The 23,092-nt window shown below is 44.1% G+C and overlaps 1 protein-coding gene across 1 annotated transcript in view; it reads right to left on the bottom strand.

Moving 5' to 3' along the window:
• Positions 1–14,136, bottom strand: part of MARCHF11 (membrane associated ring-CH-type finger 11) — a 54,308-nt gene extending 40,172 nt beyond the window's left edge. The window contains exons 1-2 of the mRNA XM_075921453.2: positions 13,507–14,136; positions 12,127–12,282 (exon numbers count right to left, since the gene is read on the bottom strand). Of these exons, the coding sequence (XP_075777568.1) occupies positions 12,127–12,282; positions 13,507–13,845 (495 nt within the window). The 5' untranslated portion in view covers positions 13,846–14,136. The remainder of the gene's footprint in view (positions 1–12,126; positions 12,283–13,506) is intronic.
• Positions 14,137–23,092: the final 8,956 nt, after the last annotated feature.

Genomic DNA, 23,092 nt, shown 5'->3' with positions numbered 1-23,092 from the left:
TCCTCGTAGAATGAGGTTTACATAATTCAAAATAAGGGCTCCGCTATTTCAAATTTATTTTGAAATAGCGGTTTGTATGTGTAGACATCTATTAAAGTTAATTCGAAATAACGTCTGTTATTTCGAATTAACTCTGTGGTGTAGACATACCCTTATACACATAACTAGCTTCTAAATGAATTATAACCACTTAAAAGGGGTGAGCACCATTGTAAGTCATTTTGCAATATCATGTTGCTAGGCAGCCTTCTTCTCCCCTTTGCCACACCCCGGGGGCTCTTCTAGGAAAGCTCTCCCGCCAGGGAGAAAACAATGTTATTTTTTATGACAGATGACAAAAGGAGGCGCAATGGTCTCAAAGTTGTAGTGGGGGGGTCTAGGTTGGGTATTAGGAAAAACTATTTTACTAGGAGGGTGGTGAACCACTGGAATGGGTTACCTAGAGAGGCGGTGGAATCTCCATCCCTAGAGGTTTTTAAGTCCCAGTTTGATAAAACACTGGCTGAATTGATTTAGTTGGGATTGGTCCTGCTTTTTGTTGGTGGTTGGATTCAATGACCTCCTGAAGTCTCTTCCAGCCCTATAATTCTATGAGATGCATGGCTGTAGCAGTGATCAAAAAAGTCAAGTGTTAAGACGTATAAGGAATTGGATAAAGAGTAATACTAAAAATATTACACTAAATTAATGGTACTAACTTATGTGGAATAACTTCATTTTTGGTTATTCTATCTCAAAGGGGGTTCAAGGATGGGAAATATCAATTATGTTAGAGGCATGGAAAAATTCTCAATTGAAGAGAGAGTAAAAACAGTAGGATTACTTGCACTAGAATAACAAGTGAGAAGTTATGGTAATAAGCGTATGGTGAAAGAAGATTAGGCATTGATATTTTTCCAATCTCCTACCATATATGTAAGAAGATATTTAATGAACTTGAATAAAGTACATTGAAAACTGAAAAAGGAAATGCTTCTTCATATAATACACAGCTAGCTTATGGCATTCAATGTTACAAAATATCACTGAGGCCTAGAATTAAGCAGGATTAAAAAAACCATGGTTTTATAAGGATGATAAGAACAGCGGTGGGCCCTGGGACAAGGTGGGGGGATCCCTAGCTCCATGCCCCCTGTAGAGCTGGGCCTCATGTGGAAGTAGAAGGACTGAGGGCAGTCAGCCCTTAGCACTGCCCAGACCACTGCGCCCCCACACTCCAACTCTCAGAGCCAGGCAGAGTGTTGCTTCAGCATTCCAGCAGCAATCCAAAAGTGACCAGAACTCAGTGGCAGCATCTAGGAGCTTGGGGCCTATTTGAATCTCTGGACCCCAGGGCAATTACTCGCTTTGCTATCCTCCTCCTCCCCCCCGCCCCCAACAGCAGGCCTGGACAAGAACATCTAAAATTATGATTATAAGTACTTTAAAAATAACAGGCATGGATACTAGCTCTATCTACTGGAAGGTCAGAAATGAAATTACTGACCCTTCTCCCACCCCCATCAGTACTTTTCCAAGTGCCTTCTACAAGGTTCTTCCTCAGAAACACCAGCTGTTAGTCACTAATCAAATCTAGTATGATAATTCCATTGTTTCTGAACTGGGGAAGACCGAACTACTGTAAAACCTCACCAGATATAAAGCCATCCCATGGAGGTTAAGCAAGTGTCTTTTTGCATATATCATGCAGTTTTGCAAAGTGTTAATGATTATTTTATTTCAAGGATAATTTAGAATACCTAAAATCTGCAAAACAATGCAATGTACAACAAAAGCAGTACCTACTTGACTCCCCTTTTGCCCATAGTCAGCTCTATGCTCAAGCGAGATTTTACATAAGAATATAACAGCCATACTGGGTCAGACTAATGGTCCATCCAGCCCAGTATCCTGTCTACTGACAGTGGCCAATACCAGATGCCCCAGAGGGAGGGAACACAACTGGTAATCCTCACATAATCATTCCCCTGTCACCCACCTCCAGAGAAACACAGGGTAGGGACACTGTTCCTACCCATCCTGGCTAATAGCCATTGATGGACCTAACCTCCATGAACCTATCTAGCTTTTTTGACAACTTATAACATAATGGATGTTGATGTGTCACATCAGAGAAGGTGCAGGCAAGTGGATATGTTACTGGATTTAAGAAGAAGTAGTATGTTATTTTTAAATGTGTTAACTCTCCCTCTTAGCCTGGCTATGTGGGCATTGACCATGGATTGCTACAGCTGAGCAAAGTTTATAAAGCCTACTTGTGGTTCACCTCTAAATACTGTGACTAAGCTGAACAGATACCAATTGGAAGACATAAAAGCTTTCTTCCTGTTCTGATTGCCAGTTTGAGATTGTTCCAATAAATACATGTTAACCATAATATTCATTATGCAATATTGGATTTGAAACTTGCTTTTACACATGTAAAATTCTTATTTAAGCAAAAAACCCAACATTTTTGTGAGCTCAACAAAGGTTCTGAAAATACACAATTAATATTTTTATTCCAATGGAAAATATGATTAAACATTCAGAAAACCTACTTTCTCAGAGGCATAGCAACAGACACAAAGTTCCATATGTATGACTTCTCATGAAGAGAATGTAAAATACAGGTGATACCTTAATGACCGAATAGCTTATATGTTGGCAAGCATAAGTATTTTAAAATACAAATTTCTTCAATATTTTAAATGATAGGATATAGCTTTCTCTAGAAGCAAGCACAGTTATGTCAACTGCAGATACCTGCTTTGATGCATCTAAATTTTGATAAAACATGAAAACTAAGGGTGCTTAAAGTTAATAATGAGCACCCTGTCTTTTGTGTCCCACAAATTTCTCATGAAGAGCACTACTAGGTTTGCTTAGGTAAACTTTATCAGCCCTATCATGACAACATGTGTCAAGAGAGAAGGATGTTTATATGAGATTCTTAAATCTTCCTCCTTCTTTCTTCCTTCTCTTCAAGCTAGAATTCTGGAGCTATTCCTGTTCTGCTACAATCTTTTTATACTGAGTCTGGGCAAAATATGGCCTGTGGGCTGGATCCGGCCTGCCAACCCACCAGATCCAGCCCACGGATACAGCAGAGAGCCCCAGATAGGCTCCCTGCTTGCCTCGCCCCACCCACACACCGCTCAGAAAAGCAGACAGTGGGAGCTGCCTGTTTGAATAACAGGCAGACACAAAACACCATGTCTCCTTCTGTCCGGCTCGTAGTTATTCACACACAAATAGCCCTGCAGCCTGTGTAGGGGGAGGGCAGGTATGATGACTGCCTGAGAAACATGCTGGGCTGTTGTCCAGGAGTCACCCAGTAAGTCTCCTGGCCAGAGCCTGCCTCTGGCACCCCAACCCCTCCCCCAACTCTCTGCCCTCCATTCATGCCCCCCTACTCCACATATCCAAACCCTCTGTCCCCTTCTGAACACCTATCCCCTCCCAGATCTGGCACCCCAATCTCCTGCCACAGATCACAATCCCCTCCTGCCCTAGATTACAACCCAAACTCCTACACCCCAATTCCCTGCCCTACATCAAACCCCTATAAACCCTCCTGTTCTCCAATCCCCTGCCCTAGGTCACAGCCCAAGCTCGGGCTCCTCAGTCCACTCCCCTAAGTCACAACTGCCTCCTTCACCCAACCTCCATCCCAGACCCCACACTTCCTCCATTAATATCACGGGGCTCATCTAGACTACGCAGAAGTGCTGAAAAAGGATATGCAAATTCCATGAGAGGATATGCAAATTCTATAGGGGAGAACCCAGAGGGAAGGGTGCCATGGTCTGGGAAGGGAGCAGGTCCTAACAAGGTGGTGGAGCCATTAACAGAAAACAATTAACAGAAGGTGAGACACCAGCCAGAAGAGGGTGCACCAGCAGGAGGTGCCATGGTGGTGAGTGCTCACCATGTTATACCCCAGCCCCTGTCCTCAAAGACCTAGGCAATGTCAACTAAGTCTTCTAGTCACAAATATTTTAGGATTCCAAACAGATCTGTGATAAGCACTGTATTTTGGGAAGAGGTTAATAACTTAGGGTATGTCTACACTGCCACCCTAGTTCGAACTAGGGTGGCTAATGTAGGCATTCAAAGTTGCAAATGAAGCCCAGGATTTAAATATCCCAGGCTTCATTTGCATCTTGCTGGGCGCCGCCATTTTTAAATCCTTCTTAGTGCGGACTCCGTGCCTGCGGCTACATGCGGCACAGAGTAGGTAGTTCGAATTAGGCTCTCTAATTCGAAATACCGTTACTCCTTCTCAGAAGGAAGGCAAGTATGGAAAGTGATAGGTCTGCTGTTGTTACCTGCACCACATGTGCCATGTTTGTCTTTCTCCCAGAATATACAAGGGATTTCACCTGCACTAAGTGCAAGATGGTTGCCATTTTGGAAGAAAAAATTAGAGGACTTGAGGCCCAAGTATCAACCCTATGTTCCATCAGATAAGATGAAGACTTCCTTGATAGAAGGCAGCATTTAATTTTGCAGGTACAGCAGGCTGAAGAGCCAGTGAGGGCAGTACTGGACAAGGAGTAAAACTGGCAGCATGTAACCTCTAGGAGAAGGCCAACACAGGTATCCCTCATTCCTGTAGAAGTAAGTAACTGCTTTCAGGCTCACTGCACAGGCTTTGCAGAGAATACTTTGGCAGGGACCTCTCAGGGAAGAAATCAGAAGGAGACACCATTTACCAGAAGGCATGGGATACGTAGTCCTAGAGATGAGGGTTCCACGACCACCACCCCTAAAAGAAGAAGACGCGTGGTGATGGTCAGGCACTCCCTCCTAAGAGGGACAGAGTCATCCATCTGCCATCTGCACTTGGAATCTCGAGAAGTGTGCTGCTTACCAGGAGCTAGAATTCAGGATGTTACCGAGAGACTTCCAAAACTGATTAAACTGTTGGATCACTACCCCTTCCTGATTCTCCACTTAGGAATGAACGATACAGCCAAGAATGACCTTGAGTGGGTCACTGCAGATTATGTAGCTCTGGGAAGAAGGATCAAGGAATTTGAAGTGCAAGTGGTGTTCTCATCCCTTGTGGTACTGATCGTCGAATCATGGAAGTAAATGCGTGGTTGCACAGCTGGTGTTGGAGGGCTTTAGTTTCTTTGACCATGGTCCTCGTTCTGGGCACGAGGATTGTTAGGAAGAGATGGGATCCACCTAACCCCAAGAGAGGAAAGAGCATCTTCACGGGCAGGCTTGCAAACTTAGTGAGGAGGGCTTTAAACTAGGTTCGTTGGGGGACAGTGACCAAAGTCCTGAGATAAGAACAGGCAGGGGAGAAAAAGAGGAGGAGTTACACTGTATGTAAGAGAGTAATATGATTGCTCGGAGCTCCAGTATATAGAGGGAGAAAAGCCTGTTGAGAGTCTATGGGTTAAGTTTAGAGGTGGAAGCAACAGGGGTGATGTTGCGGTTGGTGTCTGCTATAGACCACCTGATCAGGTGGATGAGGAAGATGAAGCTTTCTTCAGACAACTGAGGGAAGCTTCCAGATTGCAGGCCCTGGTTCTCATGAGGGACTTTAATCACCCTGACATCTCTTGGGAGACCAATACAGTAATAAACAGACAATCCAGGAAGTTTTTGGGGAATGTTGGGAGTAACTTCTTCATACAAGTGCTGAACGAACCGAACAGAGGCAATGTGCAGCTTCCCCAGCTGATCACAAACAGGGAGGAAATATTAGGGGAAGTAGATGTGGGTGACTTCCCACTTATTTTAAAGACACCTTATTGAAGGCACAGGAAGAAATCATCCCGATGCACAGTACCAAAAGCAAATATAGTAGGTGACCAGATTGGCTTACCAGGGAAATCCTTGGTGAGCTTAAACACAAAAAGGAAGCTTACAAGAAGTGGAATCTTGGACAGATGACTAGGGAGGGGTATAAATATATTGCTTGAGAATGCAGGGGAGTTATCAGGAAGGTGAAAGCACAACTGGAATTGCAACTAGCAAGGAATGTGAAGGGTAACAAGAAAGGTTTCTACGGGCATGTTAGCAATAAAAGGGTCATCAGAAAGGGCGTGGGGCCCTTACTGAATGAGGGAGGTAACCTAGTGACAGATATGAGAAAAGCTGAAGTACTTAATACTTTCTTTGCCTATGTCTTCACAGACAAAGTCACCTCCCAGACTACTGCATTAGGCAACGCAGTATGGGAAGGAGGAGGACAGCCCTTGGTGGAGAAAGAACAGGTTAAGAACTATTTAGAAAATCTAGACATACACTAATCCGTGGGTCCAAATTTAATGCATCCTAGGGTACTGAGAGGGTTGGCAAATGTTACTGCAGAACCTTTGGCCATTATCTTTGAAAACTCATGGTGATTTGGAAAGATCCTGGATGATTGGAAAAAGGCAAATGTAGGTAAGAAGGATAATCCAGGGAACTACAGACCAGTCAGCCTTACCTCAGGCCCCAGAAGAATCATGGAGGAGATCCTCAAAGAATCCATTTTGAAGCACTTGGAAGAGGGGAAAGTGATTGGGAATAGTCCACATGGATTCACAAAGGGCAAGTCATGTCTGACCAATCTGATTAGCTTCGGTGATGAGGTAACTGGCTCTGTGGACATGGGAAAGTCAGTGGATGTGATCTACCTTGACATTAGCAAGGTTTTTGATACGGTCTCCCACAATATTCTTGCCAGCAAGTTAAGGGAGTATGGATTGGATGAATGGATGGTAAGATGGATAGAAAGCTGGCTAGAAAGCCGGGTCCAGCGGGTAGTAATCAATGGCTCGGTGTCAGGATGGCAGTCAGTTTCTAGCAGAGTGCCCCAAAGTTCGGTTCTAGGACAGGTTTTATTCAACATCTTTATTGATTACCTGGATGAGGGGATGGATTGCACCCTCAGGAAGTTTGCAGGTGGCACTAAGCTAGAGAGAGAGGTAGATACGCTTGACAGCAGATAGAGGGTCCAGAGTGACTTAGACAAATTGGAGGATTGGGCCACAAGAATTCTAATGAAGTTCAACAAGGACAAGTGCAGAGTTCTGCACTTGGGACGGAAGAATCCCAAGCATTGTTACAGGCTTGGGACCAACCACCTAAGTAGCAGTTCTGCAGAAAAGGACCTGGGGGTTACAGTGAATGAGAAGCTGGATATGAGTCAACAGTGTGCCATGTAGCCAAGAAGGCTAATGGCATATTAGGCATATTAGGTTGCATTAAGAGGAGTATTGCCGGCAGATCCAGAGATGTCCTTATTCACCTTTACTCGGCTTTGGTGAAGCCACATCTGGAATATTGTGTCCAGTTCTGGGCCCCCCACTGCAAAAAGGATGTGGACGCATTGGAGAGGGTCCAGTGGAGGGCAACCGAAATGATTAGGGGGCTGGACCATATGACCTATGAGGAGAGGCTGAGGGAGTTGGGTCTTTTTAGTCTGCAGAAGCGAAGAGTGAGGGGGGATTTGATAGCAGCCTTCAACTTCCTGAAGGGAGGTTCCAAAGAGGCTGGATGAAGGTGGTTCTCAGTAGTGACAGATGGCAGAACAAGGAGAAATGGTCTCAAGTTGTGGTGGGAGAGGTCCAGGTTGGATATTGGGAAAAACTATTTCACTAGGAGAGTGGTGAAGCACTAGAATGGGTTACCTAGGGAAGTAGTGTAGTCTCCATCCCTAGAGGTGTTTAAGTCTTGGCTTGACCAAGCCCTGGCTGGGTTGATTTAGTTAGGATTGGTCCTGCCTAGAGCAGGGGGCTGGACTTGATGTCCTTCTGAGGTCTCTTCCAGCTCTATGGTTCTATGATTCTATGAATTCCATGATAGAGTCCAGAGCCTTAGACAAATTGGAGGATTGGGCCACAAGAAATCTGATGAGGTTCAACAATGACATAAGAACATAAGAATGGCCGTACTGGGTCAGACTAAAGGTCCATCTAGCCCAGTAGCCTGTCTGCCAACAGTGGCCAGCACCAGGTGTCCCAGAGAAGGTGGATTGAAGACCATGGTCAAGCGATTTGTCTCCTGCCATCCTTCTCCAGTCTGTGACAAACAGAGGCCAGGGACACCATTTCTATTCCCTGGCTAATAGCCTTTTATGGACCTAATTTCCATGAAATTATCTAGCTTCTCTTTAAACTCTGTTATAGTGCTAGCCTTCACGGCCTCCTCTGGCAAGGAGTTCCACATGCTGACTACATGCTGTGCGAAGAATAACTTTCTTTTATTAGTTTTAACCTGCTACCCATTAACTTCATTTGGTGTCCTCTAGTTCTTCTATTATGGGAACTAATAAATAACTTTTCTTTATTTGCCCTCTCCATACCACTCATGATTTTATATACCTCTATCATATCCCCCCTCAGTCTCCTCTTTTCTAAACTGAAGAATCCCAGTTGTTTTAACCTCTCTTCTTATGGGACCCATTCCAAACCCCCTAATCATTTTAGTTGCCCTTTTCTGAACCCTTTCCAAGGCTAAAATATCTTTTTTGAGGTGATCTCTGGGTTGATTTAGTTGGGATTGGTCCTGCCTAGAGCTGGGGGCTGGACTTGATGACCTTCTGAGGTCTCTTCCAGTTCTATGATTCTATGATTCTATGATCTGTACACGTTATTCAAGATGTGGGTGTACCATATTTTATACAGGGGCAGTAAGATATTCTGTGTCTTATTTTCTATCCCTTTCTTAATAATTCCTAGCATCCTATTTGCCTTTTTGACCACCACTGCACACTGTGTGGAAGTTTTCAGGGAACTATCCACAGTAACACCAAGATCTCTTTCCTGATTTGTCATAGCCAAATTAGCCCCCATCATATTGTACATATAGTCGGGGTTATTTTTCCCAATGTGCATTACTTTACACTTATCCACATTCAATTTCATTTGCCATTTTGTTGCCCAATCACTCAGTTTGGTGAGATCTTTTTGGAGTCCCTCACAGTGGGTATGTCTACACTACCTTCCTAGTTCGAACTAGGAGGGTAATGTAGGCATACCGCACTTGCAAATGAAGCCCGAGGAGTAACGGTAGTTTGAACTAGGAAGCCTAGTTCGAACTACCTAGTTCGTGCCCCGTGTAGCCGCGCTGCACGGGGTTTGAACGAGTGGGGTTTTAAAAATGGCGGCACCCCGCTTATGCAAATGAAGCCCGCGAAATTCAAATCCCGGGCTTCATTTGCAAGTGTGGTATGCCTACATTACCCCGCTAGTTCGAACTAGCGGGGTAGTGTAGACATACCCAGTCTGCTTTTGTCTTGACTACCCAAAACAGTTTGGTATCATCCGGAAACTTTACCACCTCACTGCTTACCCCTTTCTCCAGATCATTTATGAATAAGTTGAACAGGATTGGTCCCAGGACTGACCCTTGGGGGACACCACTAGTTACCCCTCTCCATTCTGAAAATTTACCATTTATTCCTACCTTTTGTTTCCTGTCTTTTAACCAGTTCTCAATCCCTCTTATCCCATGGCAATGTAATTTACACAAGAGCCTTTGGTGAGGGACCTTGTCAAAGGCTTTCTGAAAATCTAAGTATACTATATCTACTGGATACCCCTTGTCTGCATGTTTGTTAACCCCTTCAAAGAACTCTAATAGATTAGTAAGACATGATTTCCCTTTACAGAAACCATGTTGACTTTGGTCCAACAAATTATGTTCTTCTATATGCCTCACAATTTTATTCTTTACTATTGTTTCGACTAATTTGCTCGGTACTGAAGTTAGACTTACCAGTCTGTAATTGCCAGGATCACCTCTAGAGCCCTTTTTAAATATTGGTGTCACATTAGCTACCTTCCAGTCATTAGGTACGGAAACCGATTTAAAGGATAGGTTACAAACCACAGATAATAGTTCCGCAATTTCCCATTTGAGTTCTTTTAGAACCCTTGGATGAATGCCATCCAGTCCCAGAGATTTGTTGACATTAAGTTTTTCTATTTGTTCCAAAACGTCCTCTAATGACACTTCAATCCAGGACAGTTCCTCAGATTCATCACCCACAGAGGATGGTGCAGATTTGGGAATCTCCCTAACGTCCCCAACCGTGAAGACTGAAGCAAAGAAATCATTTAGTTTCTCCGCAGAGGCTTTATTGTCCTTGATTGCTCCTTTTATATCTCGATCGTCTAGGGGACCCACAGGTTTTTTTAGCAGGCTTCCCGCTTCTAATGTACTTAAAAAACATTTTGTTATTTCTTTTTGAGTTTTTGGCTAGCTGTTCCTCAAAATCTTTTTTTGCTTTTCTTGTGACATTTTTACACTTGACTTGACAGTGTTCATGTTCCTTTCTATTTATCGCACTAGGATTGGACTTCCACTTTAGAAGATGCATTTTTGTCCCTCGCTGCTTCTTTTACATGGTGGTTAAGCCACGGTGATTCTTTTTTTATGTCTCTTGCTATGTTTTTTAATTTGGGGTATACATTTAAGTTGGGCCTCTATTATTGTGTCCTTAAAAAGTTTCCATGCAGCTTGCAGGGATTTGGCTCTAATCACTGTGCCTTTTAATTTCTGTTTAACTAACCTCCTCATTTTTGTGTAATTCCCCTTTTTGAAATTAAATGCCAGAGTTCTGGACTGATGAGGTGTTCTTCCCACCACAGGAATGTTAAATGTTATTATATTATGGTCACTATTCCCAAGCGGAGCTGTAACGGTTATCTCCTGGACCTGATCTTGCGCTCCACTCAGGACTAAATCGAGACTTGCCTCTCCCCTTGTGAGTTCCTGTACCAGCTGCTCCAAGAAGCAGTCATTTAAGCCATTGAGAAATGTTATCTCTGCTTCTCTTCCTGAGGTGACATGTATCCAGTCAATATGGGGATAATTAAAATCCCCCATTATTATAGAGTTCTTTATTTTGGTAGCCTCTCTAATATCCCTCAGCATTTCAATGTCAGTATCGCTGTTCTGATCAAGTGGTCGATAATATATCCCTGCTGCTAATTTCTTATTTTTGGAGTATGGAATTACTATCCATAGCGATTCTATAGAACATGTTGATTCATTTAATATTTTTATTTCATTTGATTCTACATTATCTTTCACATACAGTGCCACTCCGCCACCCACACGGCCTGCTCTATCCTTCCGATATATTTTATATCCCAGTATGATTGTGTCCCACAGATTTTCCTTATTCCACCAGGTTTCAGTGATGCCTATTATGTCAATCTCCTTCTTTAATATGAGGTACTCTAGTTCACCCATCTTATTAGTCAGACTCCTATAAGTGTAGAGACCTGCACTTCCTTAAGGGAGTTTCCAAATAGGCCGGAGAAAGGCTGTTCACAATAGTGATGGATGGCAGAACAAGGAACAATTGTCTCAAGTTGTGGTGGGAGAGGTCCAGGTTGGATATTAGGAAAAACTATTTCACTAGGAGGGTGGTGAAGCACTGGAATAGGTTTTACCTAGGGAAGTAGTGGAGTCTCCATCCCTAGAGGTGTTTAAGTCTCAGCTTGACAAAGCCCTGGCTGGGTTGATTTAATTGGGATTGGTCCTGCCTTGATGGCCTTCTGAGATCTCTTCCAGCTCTATCGTTCTATGATTCCATGAAAATGTAAAAGTATCATCAAGCCACCTTTTGTCCCTCTCCTCAGTCTTGTAGAACTTGGCTAAGACCCAAAGGAAAAGATAGCTTTAATTCCACTTTTGAATCCAGGACATAAGAGGAACCAATATTTGAGTTATTACCAGATCCAAAGAATTAATACATATTACTGAATGACTCTTTAACCCTAACAATTCCTGCACAGTGCTGAATAAAATAGATCCAGAGTGCACTATGAGTCCTTAGACGGCCTGGCTGCTCTGCTTACCGGCAAGGGATCCAGACCGTTCTTATCAGGGCAGAAGCAAGAACTTCTTTAAGTAGGCTTAGGCCAGAAGAGCCACTCCCTGCCAAATGACTAGATTCTGCTCTGATGTGTACTCTTCCCCAATGACTAAGCACTTTGAAATGGGATCCAGTTTTCCACAACAGGGCATGCATTCTCTCAGCAGTGATCTGTTTAGACAATGTTCGGGAGGAGAATAAAACCAATATGTTATACAATCTACCTGTGTGCCATAAATCAACATTTGCAAGTCTCTGACATAGAAACTAAGCAATATTTTTGGTCTGTATTAAGTATGTAAAAATGTTACCTGGCAAGGTTTTTTCATTTTAATTGCTATTACATGGTATCTGTAACAGCAGAGCTCACAGGTCCATGACCCTCTTTCACTAATCCACTTTAACAGGCACAATTGATGTGTGTACCGTACTGACCCATCACATCGGCAAGGATTTAACAATTCACCCTGAAACAAGACAAAAATATCAGAGTGATTTTATTTTTTTATACCATATTTCATGTTTTGTGTTCTGGAATGTGATTGTTTTAGTCACTGTCTTAAGATTTTGTATTTTTGGCTAGAATAACAACCAAAAGTTAGAGCTCTTTTAAATATATCATCTCTCACTATCTCCAAATATTCTACCACATTGCAAACAACAGGTTGAAGTGCATTACACTGCATGTGTAATTATTATGCCAATGATCTTCTTGGGTAAACAGTAATGCTATTTATTATCTTTTTCTAGTAACTACAGAGGGATGGTTGCATGTATTTCCGCTGCAGTTACTCTTAATCATGGGTAAAAAAGAAAGGCATGACATCATAGTGAACTGCATGCTTACAGTAGCAATTGTACTGTTAAGATTCCTAACTGTCAAATTACAGTATAAAAATTCTCTACTAAATGAACAGTTTTCAAAAAAATAATCTAAAAATGTCGTTCCAGTCAAAATATTATACTATGTCAAATTATTTACTGAAATTGTGTTTGCTTGAAGCTTTTTTGTTTCTTATTTCTGTGATGCTACTTCAGAAATATAACAGACTAAGCTACCTAATCATACTAACAGTTGCCCTCATCTATGTTCTAAAATAAAACACCAAGTTAATAGTCTCTTATATTAAAGTCTAACTGGACAATTCAATAATAGCTTTCTTTTTCTAGTTTCTTTTAATAGAAAAATAAAGTATAACAACCCGCATTCCTCTTTTTATGTCATAATGGCCCAAAGAGGGAGCTGGCCGACTAAGGTGACATGTATAAAGTAAAATGCTAGTGGAAGGCTCCAGCTCCGATCCTGTGGGAATGACCAATCATGAAACCTTTTCAAAGGTTTTCCTCCTAAAAGTAGTGGGGAAGCTCGTCCCGGTTCATTAACACGCAGAGGACACGCAGCTTTGAGAAGGAGATTTGCCCGTGCAGGCTGCTCCCTGCTGAGCCACGAGGCCGCTATTTCCTGCCTTTCCAGCCGGGCAGAGGCGGCCGGCAAACCGCCGCACAAACGGGACCTGCGGGTCCAGCCCGGGCAGGCGCAGCTGGAGGCGCGGCCCAGCCGCAGCCCCTGTCCAAGGTGCTGATCGCGGCGCGCTGGGGCCGGCAGCCTCCCGCAGCCTGCCCCGGCCCCATGGGCGGTGTCCGTCCGTCTGTCCCCGCCGGGTCCCTCTGTCCGGCCGGCCGGCGCTCACCTGCTCGGCGCCCTGGAAGCAGATCTTGCAGATGGGGCCGGCGCCGCCGGGGTTGCTGTCGCTGCCGCTGTCGCTGCCGCACACGGAGCGGGTCTCGGGCTTGTCGCCGCCCCCCGCCTCCGCCCGGGCGCTCTCCGGGCCGCCCCTTCTCCCCTCGGAGGGGCCCCGGGGGGTCCCGCCGAAGCCGCTGCTCTGCCCCGCCCCGGGGGGGTCGTCGGCCGCCGGCTCCTCCTGGGGCTGCAGCCGCTGCAGCCCCGCGCTTTCCTCGCGGGGGGCGGCGCCGGGGTCTCGCGGCGGCTCCCGGGGTCGGTGGATGCTGCTCGCCCCGCCGCCGCTCATCCCCCCGCCGGCCCGGCCCGAACCGGGTGGGGGCGGGGACCGCGTTCTGCGCTCACGGCAGCCGGGAAGGTGACCGGGGCAGAGGCTGCGGGCGCGGGCGGGGGGCGGGTCCCGCTGTCAGGGCGGCTCGCGCCAGTCCGGCTCCAGACGCAAACAGCCGCCTCAGAACGGCGAGAGAGAGACCGTTACACGCGCGAGCCGGGCGGGGGAGCGAGCGGCGCGAGACAGCCACTGCCACCGCCACGCGGCACAGACACCGAGACGCCTCCCCCCGCCCCCGCACTCCCTCCTGGGGGCCGTCACCCCTGTGCCCCTCCCCCACCGGGGCTCTGTCATAGCGGGAACACAGTCACCACGCACCCCCACCGCTACTAGGGCAGCCGCCTCTCAGGTCCCACAAGCCAGAGCATCTGGCATGATCTTGAGCCCAGAGACCTGCACTGCTGGCGGTGGGCTATGGGTACCCTACAGATTGCCCAGAACAGAGGCCTCAATCATGGGAAAACCTGAACAGGTGGCAGCTCTGCCCCTCTGCGCACACCGAGGCACTCACACCCAGGGCAACTATACACACCAAGGACATTGTCACCTACTCCCCATTGGGAAACATTCCCTTCTAACACTATCACCTTTGCCTCTTCCACACAATGATCTTTCCCAATGGCCCCCATTCAACTTCCCACTAACACTAGCATTTGTCTTTGCAACAGCCTGTCACTTCCCCACAGCTGCTCCCCTTTTCAAAATGCTCACCTTCCTGCCCTTGACAATCAACCTTTCCTCTTAAAATTCCTCACTATGCATCTCTTCTGTCCCTTCAAAAACCTCTCTCTCCCTACACACAAAGCATCCATTGCCACACCATTACCTCTCCTTTATAAATACTCACTTTCCTTCCAAAACTATTCATCTTTCCCAAGCAGACAGAAAAATTGTCCTCCCTCCATCCAGCATTGTCTACCCACAGACACAGTCACTTGCTCCTTTTCATCACAAACATCGTCGCCTCATGGACACAGTCCAATCAACATTGCACACACCTATACATTCCCTCTCTTGAACGTCGTCGTCCTCCATCACGCTTCCCTCCACTCCCAGACACTGTCACACTGACTCTTACGTACATTTTCCACTTTAAATATGCCACTACAAGACTCATCGCTCCTCTCACGAAACTGCCGCACTCCACTGCAGGATTTCTCCTTAGTAAATAAAGCCTACATTATTGTACAAAGATATTGCCACAAAACATTTCATTAACATTTGCATGCCGAACATTTTGGACTGTTACTAGGTCTTTAAAAATAGGAGCAGGGCATAGGTTAGCAATACAGATTCTAATTGATCTGGTAACAAACACATGTCGTTGAGCCTTCATATTTACACCTGACTTCAGTTTCCCTTTCTGCTCTACATATGTACTAGAAAGTGCTCATTCTCTTCCCTGGAAAATAAAGAGATTTGTGTCAGACTCTCAGTCATATATTCATATTTAAGAGTGAAACTAGGTTTCTTGCTAAATCATATACCCTCTCCTTCAAGAAAGGGTTAGGGGCAATCACCCAATCAGTGAACAAACTTCACGTATTTTGCTGTCTCTTAGAGGCAGTTCATCTGCACTGCCTACTGTGTATAACAGAATTAGGCTTGTTTGATAAAGCTTTGCTTCAGACACTAGTGCCGCTATCTGTCACAACCTCCTTGAGAAAATTGGGGGAAATTGTGAGTTCACAGGCTTTTAAGAGTCAACAGTACATGTTTCATCTCTTTCCTCCTCCCCATTTTCTCTTTGGTTTAACAGTTGCATAGTATGGTTTTCCTCACTCCCCTTTATTAAAAACAACGACACAGTTATAATCCATACACTACAGAATTACAGTAGCATTGTTGAAGCATTTGGAATGCTGTCATTCAATCAATAGCAAAATGTTGCTTATGTTTGAGAGATGAATGTGTATTATTGCATAAGGGAAGAGGTACATTTTGAAGAAGAGTATGGGATAAGCACAATTTTTTAGGTATGTGTTGCTGGTGATCTTTGGAGAACAGGGTTGGCATAGTTGCCAAGAGGACTCCCATCTCCTTGGACTAGTGGTTCATTTATTTTATCTGACTGGACCACATGAATTGTTTTTGTAAAATAATAGTCCATGTGTTCTTTTCCAAAAATTCCATTTCCCAAAAATTCATGCTCTCACAGGTTTATACAATTACCATATTCTTGAAAATATTTTGTTTATCTTCTAAGTCATAAACAAATACTGTGTACAAATACCCATTCTGGAGGAATTACGTGTTTTCAGACAGTACTTTATAATAAAAATCTTAAATCCCTTATATTTGCAATTTTGTAAACTTTTACTGTGCTTCATAAAGTATATGGGAAATTCTGTAGCTAAAAAATGAATTGTTTGTCTTATAATAAAGGAAGCAAAAGGACTTGACAAGGAAGAGATAAGGAAATCAGGGTATGTCTACACTACAGCCGTTAGTTCGAATTAACTTTAATAGCGGCTATACATGCAAACCGCTAGTTCAAATTTAAATCGAACTAGCGGAGGGCTTAATTCAGACTAGGTAAACATTCTGGGTATATCTACATTACAGCACTAATGCGAACTAATTTAATTCGAATTAGTTAATTTGAACTAAGCTAATTCGAATTAGTGTATCTAGACCTAAAAACTAATTCGAATTAGCATTTTGCTAATTTGAAATAGCATGTCCACATTGAGTGAACCCTGAACCGAAGTTAAGGCTGGCCGGAACCAGTGCCGCCAGGACATCAGGTTAGGACTTAGAGTGTGGAGCTGCTGCCTCAGGCTAGCCGAGGGCTGTGCTTAAAGGGACCCGACCCCCACCCCGAACAGACAGTTCTCAGGGTTCCCCACTTGCTTGTCTAACTCGATGAGGGACAGCAAAGCAGTCCTGTCTTGGAGTGCCCTGAGTGCCCGCACTCGGCACATCACACCATTCGGCCATCAGCCCGGCTGCACTTGCCTCAGGCTGCCATCTGGGGGAGTTAGTTGGGGGGCTGTCAGGATCCAGGAGGCCCTGCAGGAGAGCTTCCACCCCAAGGAGCCTGCAGAGCCACACCAGTCCTCCCCATCGGGGGCTTGTGCCCCATTCCTCCGTCACCTCCTTCCACTTACCCTTCCCTAGCCCCCCTTCCTGATGTAAAAAATAAAGGACACGTGTTCAAAAATAGAAACTCTCTTTATTTAACAAAATTGGGGGGGGGGGGCGGAATTAACCTCTGGGGAGACTGGGAAAAGAAGGTGGGAGAGGGGAAGAGAGAGGGTGGAGGAGAGGGGGAAACCTGGGAGGAGGGAGCTGGAAGGGGGAAGCCAGGGGAAGAAGGAGGAGGCGAAGTATAAAACTATGGTATGCTCACATCTTGAATACTTGAAGCAACTGGGATGCTTCAGTTTAGTAAAGAGGAGACTGAGGGGGGATATGATAGAGGTCTATAAAATCATGAGTGGTGTGGAGAGGGCAGATAAAGAAAAGTTATTAGTTCCCATAATAGAAGAACTAGAGGACACCAAATGAAATTAATGGACAGCAGGTTTAAAACTAATAAGCGAAAGTTCTTCTTCACACAGCGCTTAGTCAACCTGTGGAATTCCTTGCCAGAGGAGGCTGTGAAGGCTAGGACTATAACAGAGTTGCTTTAACCTCTCCTCATATGCGACCCGTTCCAAACCCCTAATCATTTTAGTTACCCTTTTCTGAACCCTTTCCAAGGCCAAAATATCTTTTTTGAGGTGAGGAGACCACATCTGTACACAGTATTCCATATGTGGGCGTACCATAGTTTATACAGGGGCAGTAAGATATTCTGGGTCTTATTTTCTATCCCTTTCTTAATAATTTCTAGCATCCTATTTCCATTTTTGACAGCCATTGCACACTGTGTGGAAGTTTTCAGAGAACTATCCACGATAACTCCAAGATCTCTTTCCTGATTTGTGATAGCCAAATTAGCCCCCACCATACTGTATCTATAGTCGGGGTTGTTTTTCCCGATGTGCATTACTTTACACTTATCCACATTAAATTTCATTTGCCATTTTGTTGCCCAATCACACAATTTGGTGAGATCTTTTTGGAGTCCCTCACAGTCTGCTTCTGTCTTGACTATCCTAGGGTATGTCTACAGTACCTCGATGCAGGCATACCGCTCTTGCAAATGAAGCCCGGGATTTGAATTTCCCGGGCTTCATTTGCATAAGCGGGGAGCCGCCATTTTTAAAACCCTGCTGGTTCGAACCCCGTGCAGCGCGGCTACACGGGGCACGAACTAGGTAGTTCGAACTAGGCTTCCTAGTTCGAACTACCGTTACTCCTCGTGAAATGAGGCACACACAGTGGTGTGAAAGTGACAGAGATTTGCCAAGCTTCCTCCATCCCTTTCTCTCTGTGTGGAGACAGGGTACAGAAGTGGGGGGAGGAGGGACACCCTGACATCAGTGCCCCGCTTCTTTCTCCCATACCCTGCACAGCAAACAGGAGGATCCCAGGGGGGCAGCTCCAAGGCAGAGGGCAGGAGCAGCAGGACAGTGGGTGGAAGTGCAACTGAAGTGCCAGCGCTTGATAACTTCCTGGCTAAACCAATCAGGATCACTAGTCCAAGATCTACCAGTAGATCCCAACCTGCAGGTTGGTGACTGCTGATCTAACACATATTCAAGAAAGAAGAAAGATGCAGTACAAATGAAAAAATAAGAACTATAAAAAAAAGTCAAATATTGAAGAAAAAAGAAATTAAATTAAAAACAATTAGATACAAGTGGTGAAACAAGAGCATAAAAAGGGGAAATGGATATTGGAAGAGTACTGTATAATGGAGCAATAATGCATTGGTGTCCTGATGTTCTTTCTCTTTCTCTTCTGTAGAAATTGGACCGTTGTTTTATTAATATCAGAAGAGGAAGAAATAAATATGACTGAGATATATAGAATAATGTGTTAGGGAAGCTATTTGGGTTTTCCTATTTTATCTTTCCTAAGGTGTAAGTACAAAAAGTATACTCCTTAATCAAAGACAATCTGAAATGGAAAAGAGGAATTGTATGTTTAGGGAGTGGGAATGGAGTATAACATAGATTTCATTCCCATAGGATATTTTTAGACTAATAGTTTAGTAAGATTTTTAAAGAACTACTTATTTATCTGCTTAGGAACATGTGCAGTTACATACAGGAAAATAAAATTGCAAAGACTATCGACCTTCATGCTTCAGAGTTGATCTTTGTTTTTCAGCATTCTGAGTGATGGGAGGAGAAGCAAAGGAAAAGAGCAGAAGGGGTAGAGAACATTATATGACACATCCTCCACTCAAAGCAGCATGTGGCCTTCTGGTGAGTGGGAAACAGGTATGAGAGCCAAAAATAAGAGAAAAAGAACCAGAAAGGATTAAAATAAGAGCAGAGAAGAAGGGATAGATTTTGAAGTTGTTGTCGTAGATTTTAAAAACAGCAGAAAACCAGGGATGAGACGCTGGATATGAATCAACAGTGTGCCCTTGTAGCCAAGAAGGCGAATGGCATATCAGGGTGCATTCAGAGTCAGCAGATCTAGGGAAGTGATCATTATTTGGCTCTGGTGCAAGGGGCCTCATTTGCATATCTTCTTGCGCAAGAATGGGTAATTTAGATATAGCCCCCCTGGAGTATTGCATTCAGTTCTGGGGCCCCCATTACAGAAAGAATGTGGACACATTGGAGAAAGTCCAGTAGGGGCCAAGAAAAATTATTAGGGGGCTGGAGCACATGACCTACAAGAACAGGCTGAGGGATTTGAGCTTTTTTAGTCTATGGAAGAGAAGAGTGAGGGGGGATTTAATAGCTGCCTTTAGCTACGTGAAGGCAGGGTTTCAAAGAGGATGGAGAGAGGTTATTTTCAGTAGTGACTGATGACAGAACAAAGAGCAGTGGTCTCAAGTTGCAGTGGTGGAGGTGGAGGTTGGATATTAGGATAAACTAGTTTACTTGGAGGGTGGTGAAGCACTGGAATGGGTTACCTAGGAAGGTGGTGGAATTTCCATCCTTAGAGGTTTTTAAGTCCCCACTTGAGAAAGCACTGGCTGGGATGATTTAGTTGGGGTTGGACTGGATACACTCCTGAGATCTCTTCCAACCCTATGATTCTATGAAAAAAGAAGGATGTTGTGTTTTGAAGACAGCAGCATGGGATTCAGGAGATTTGTGTTCAATTTCTAATTCTATTGCAGATCTTCAATTATTTAAATTTCATGCTGCATGGACGTTCTTGCACAAGAAAGCACTGATTGCCATTAACAGAATGGCCAACAGAGCACCTGTGCTTTTTCTGATAGGCTCTTTTTGCGTAAGAAACCCCTGCGGAGCGTCAACACCTGCCTTTTTGCACAAAAGCTGTAGCACAGAAAGGAGTTATTCCTTCTGGGGAGAGGAATAACTCTATCGGTAAAAGCCCTCTGTTCTGTCCATTTACTGTAATTTTTTTGTGCAAGAACATGCTTGAGGTGTGGATGCTCTGCTGGCTGTTTTTGCACAAAACCCTTGTCGTGCAGACATAGCCTGAGGGACACAAACAGAGTGGATATGTATATTATTGCATACTTAATTACCAAATCCTCCTATTTAACAAAGAATTTCACTGATGCACTAGCATTTGCCACTGTCAGACAAAATAATAATGGATGGATCATTTGACAATTACGTTTCTATGAGAAGATACAATGCATCTTTTTTGTTTTTATAAAAGAGAAAATAAATGAATTACCAACATGTTAAAATATTATCTCATTAGAATTCAGCTAAGCAAGGGGAAAAATGAACTCACTTAAAAAGGAAAGTGAAAAATGATATAATCATAAAATATATGCTAAATAATTCAGAATCCTAATGCAGTATTAAATATGTTCTTTGATGTACAAAGCAGTACACCTAACCAGGGACAATCACCTGTACTTTTTAAGGCATTTTTAAAATAATTGAGCATTCAGATTTAATTTTAAATATGCTTTACATGTTTGGACTAACATAAAATGGATCTATAAATAAAACAACCATTTCTTAAACTTCCATTTTAAATTGTTCAGCAACAACGCTACATCAGAAAATGTGAACAGATGGTTAACTGCAATGCTCATGATTGTATATCATTTGCTTATTCATACAATATTACTGTTTTCTGTTATGAACATGTACTCATCCTGCAAGGAAGACTTTTATGGTTATGTCAACCAATTAATATCTCCTGTATTATAGAAAACCACTGTTTTATAAAACCTTTAATTATTAGTTGCTCTTCTCACTGTCTTGGAAATATGTATTTAGGGCCTTATCTACAAAATATTGAATACACAGATCCACTAAAACTGCACATGCACCTAAGAACAACTAGCCAAAAGGTTGATCCTGATTTTAAGAATAGTGATAGAGATGCAGCCATGTTAGTCTGGTGTAGCTGAAACAAAAGACAGAACTATGTAGCACTTTAAAGACTAACAAGATGGTTTATTAGGTGATGAGCTTTCGTGGGCCAGACCCACTTCCTCAGATCAATATGTGGAAGACAAATCGGCACAACCATATATATCAAAGTGATACAATAAAAAAAAATGAATGCATGTGAAACTGACAAATCAAATTTTAGAACAGAGTCAATTTCATGTGTTCATTTCTTTTTATTGTATCACTTTGGTATATATGGTTGTGCCGATTTGTCTTCCACATATTGATCTGAGGAAGTGGGTCTGGCCCACGAAAGCTCTTCCTCAGATCAATATGTGGAAGACAATCGGCACAACCATATATACCAAAGTGATACAATCAAAAAAAATGAACACATGAAATTGACTCTGTTCTAAAATTTGATTTGTCAGTTTCACATGCATTCATTTTTTTTTTATTGTATCACTTTGATATATATGGTTGTGCCGATTTGTCTTCCACTATTTGATCTGAGGAAGTGGGTCTGGCCCACGAAAGCTCATCACCTAATAAACCATCTTGTTAGTCTTTAAAGTGCTACATAGTTCTGTCTTTTGTTCCTGAACTTAAGAGTGAAATTCAGAAATTCTGTGACCACCCAAGACTCTCATAAGGCCAAAGAAAAGAGGACAATTTTACATAATTGCTTTTTTTATTGTTTTTATAAACCTCAATCCATAATCAATAAGACTTGTCAAAGATGCTTTGTGACTCATCCAACATTGTATTGCGGTGCGACAATGTGTGCCATCATGTCCACAAAGCAGCACACCCGCCTGATGCCGCTGCTCCTGACTTTCACCCTCCTGCCATGCCCATTCTCTATCCACCTGTCCCTCCTGCTATGCCTCTGCTCCCTCCCCAGGTGATGCCCCTGCTCCCCCCGCCAACCGTTACCCCGCTCCAACCCCACTCCCAGCCACCCACCTGTGCTCCCCAGACCCACCCAACCACAACTCCAACGAGATCCCCACACCTGAGGTGGCACATCAAGTTGCTCCCCTCTCCCTTCCAGTTCTGAGCCCCCCTTCCCCTTTTCAGAATCTTTGATTAATACAGACTACATTTTTTTGAAAACCAAACAGATGTGTTTACTGGGAAGTCAGGGAAAGGGCGAAGGGAAGGATTGTGGTGGGGAAAAGATGGGCCCACAAGCCAAAGGCCCCTAGGGAAGAGGCCCTGGGGAGAGTTACTGAGAGAACCTCTCCCTTAGGACCTTCCAGATAAGCACCCCGGCCTAATGGGCCTGGTGGATGGCAGCTGTCCACAGCTGCTGGAAGGCTCACCCCAGAAGGCCTCCCTCTTCCACTCCACAATGTTGTGGAGAACACAACATGCTGCCACCACCTCGGGGATGTTGTGCTACCCCATGTCAAGGCAGGTCAGCAGGCACAGGAAATGTGCCTTGAGGAGGCCAAAGGTGCACTCCACCTGCATCCAGGCCCAGTTCAGGTGGGCATCGAATTGGTCACTGCTGGGATCCAGGTGGCTGTTGTAGAGTTTCATCAGCCACGGCATCAGGGTGTAGACCGCATCCCCCATGAAGCACAGTGGCATCCGCATATCCCCAACAGCAAGTTCACAGTGGGGGAAAACTGTGCCTGCCTCCAGCTTGTGGTACAGGCTAGAGTTTCTGAACACGCGAGCATTGTGTGCCCTGCCCAACTACCTGACAAAAATGTCGGTAAAGTGTCCCCAGTGGTCGTCCAAGGCCTGCAGCACCATTGAAAAGTAGCCCTTTCAATTAATGTGCAGGGCTACTCGAT

The sequence above is a fragment of the Pelodiscus sinensis genome, chromosome 2 (assembly GCF_052426305.1).
Source record: "Pelodiscus sinensis isolate ZL-2025 chromosome 2, ASM5242630v1, whole genome shotgun sequence".
Classification (NCBI taxonomy): Eukaryota; Metazoa; Chordata; order Testudines; family Trionychidae; genus Pelodiscus; species Pelodiscus sinensis.
The sequence above is the reverse complement of the archived record's forward strand: the minus strand, read 5'-3'. Positions and strand labels throughout refer to the sequence as shown.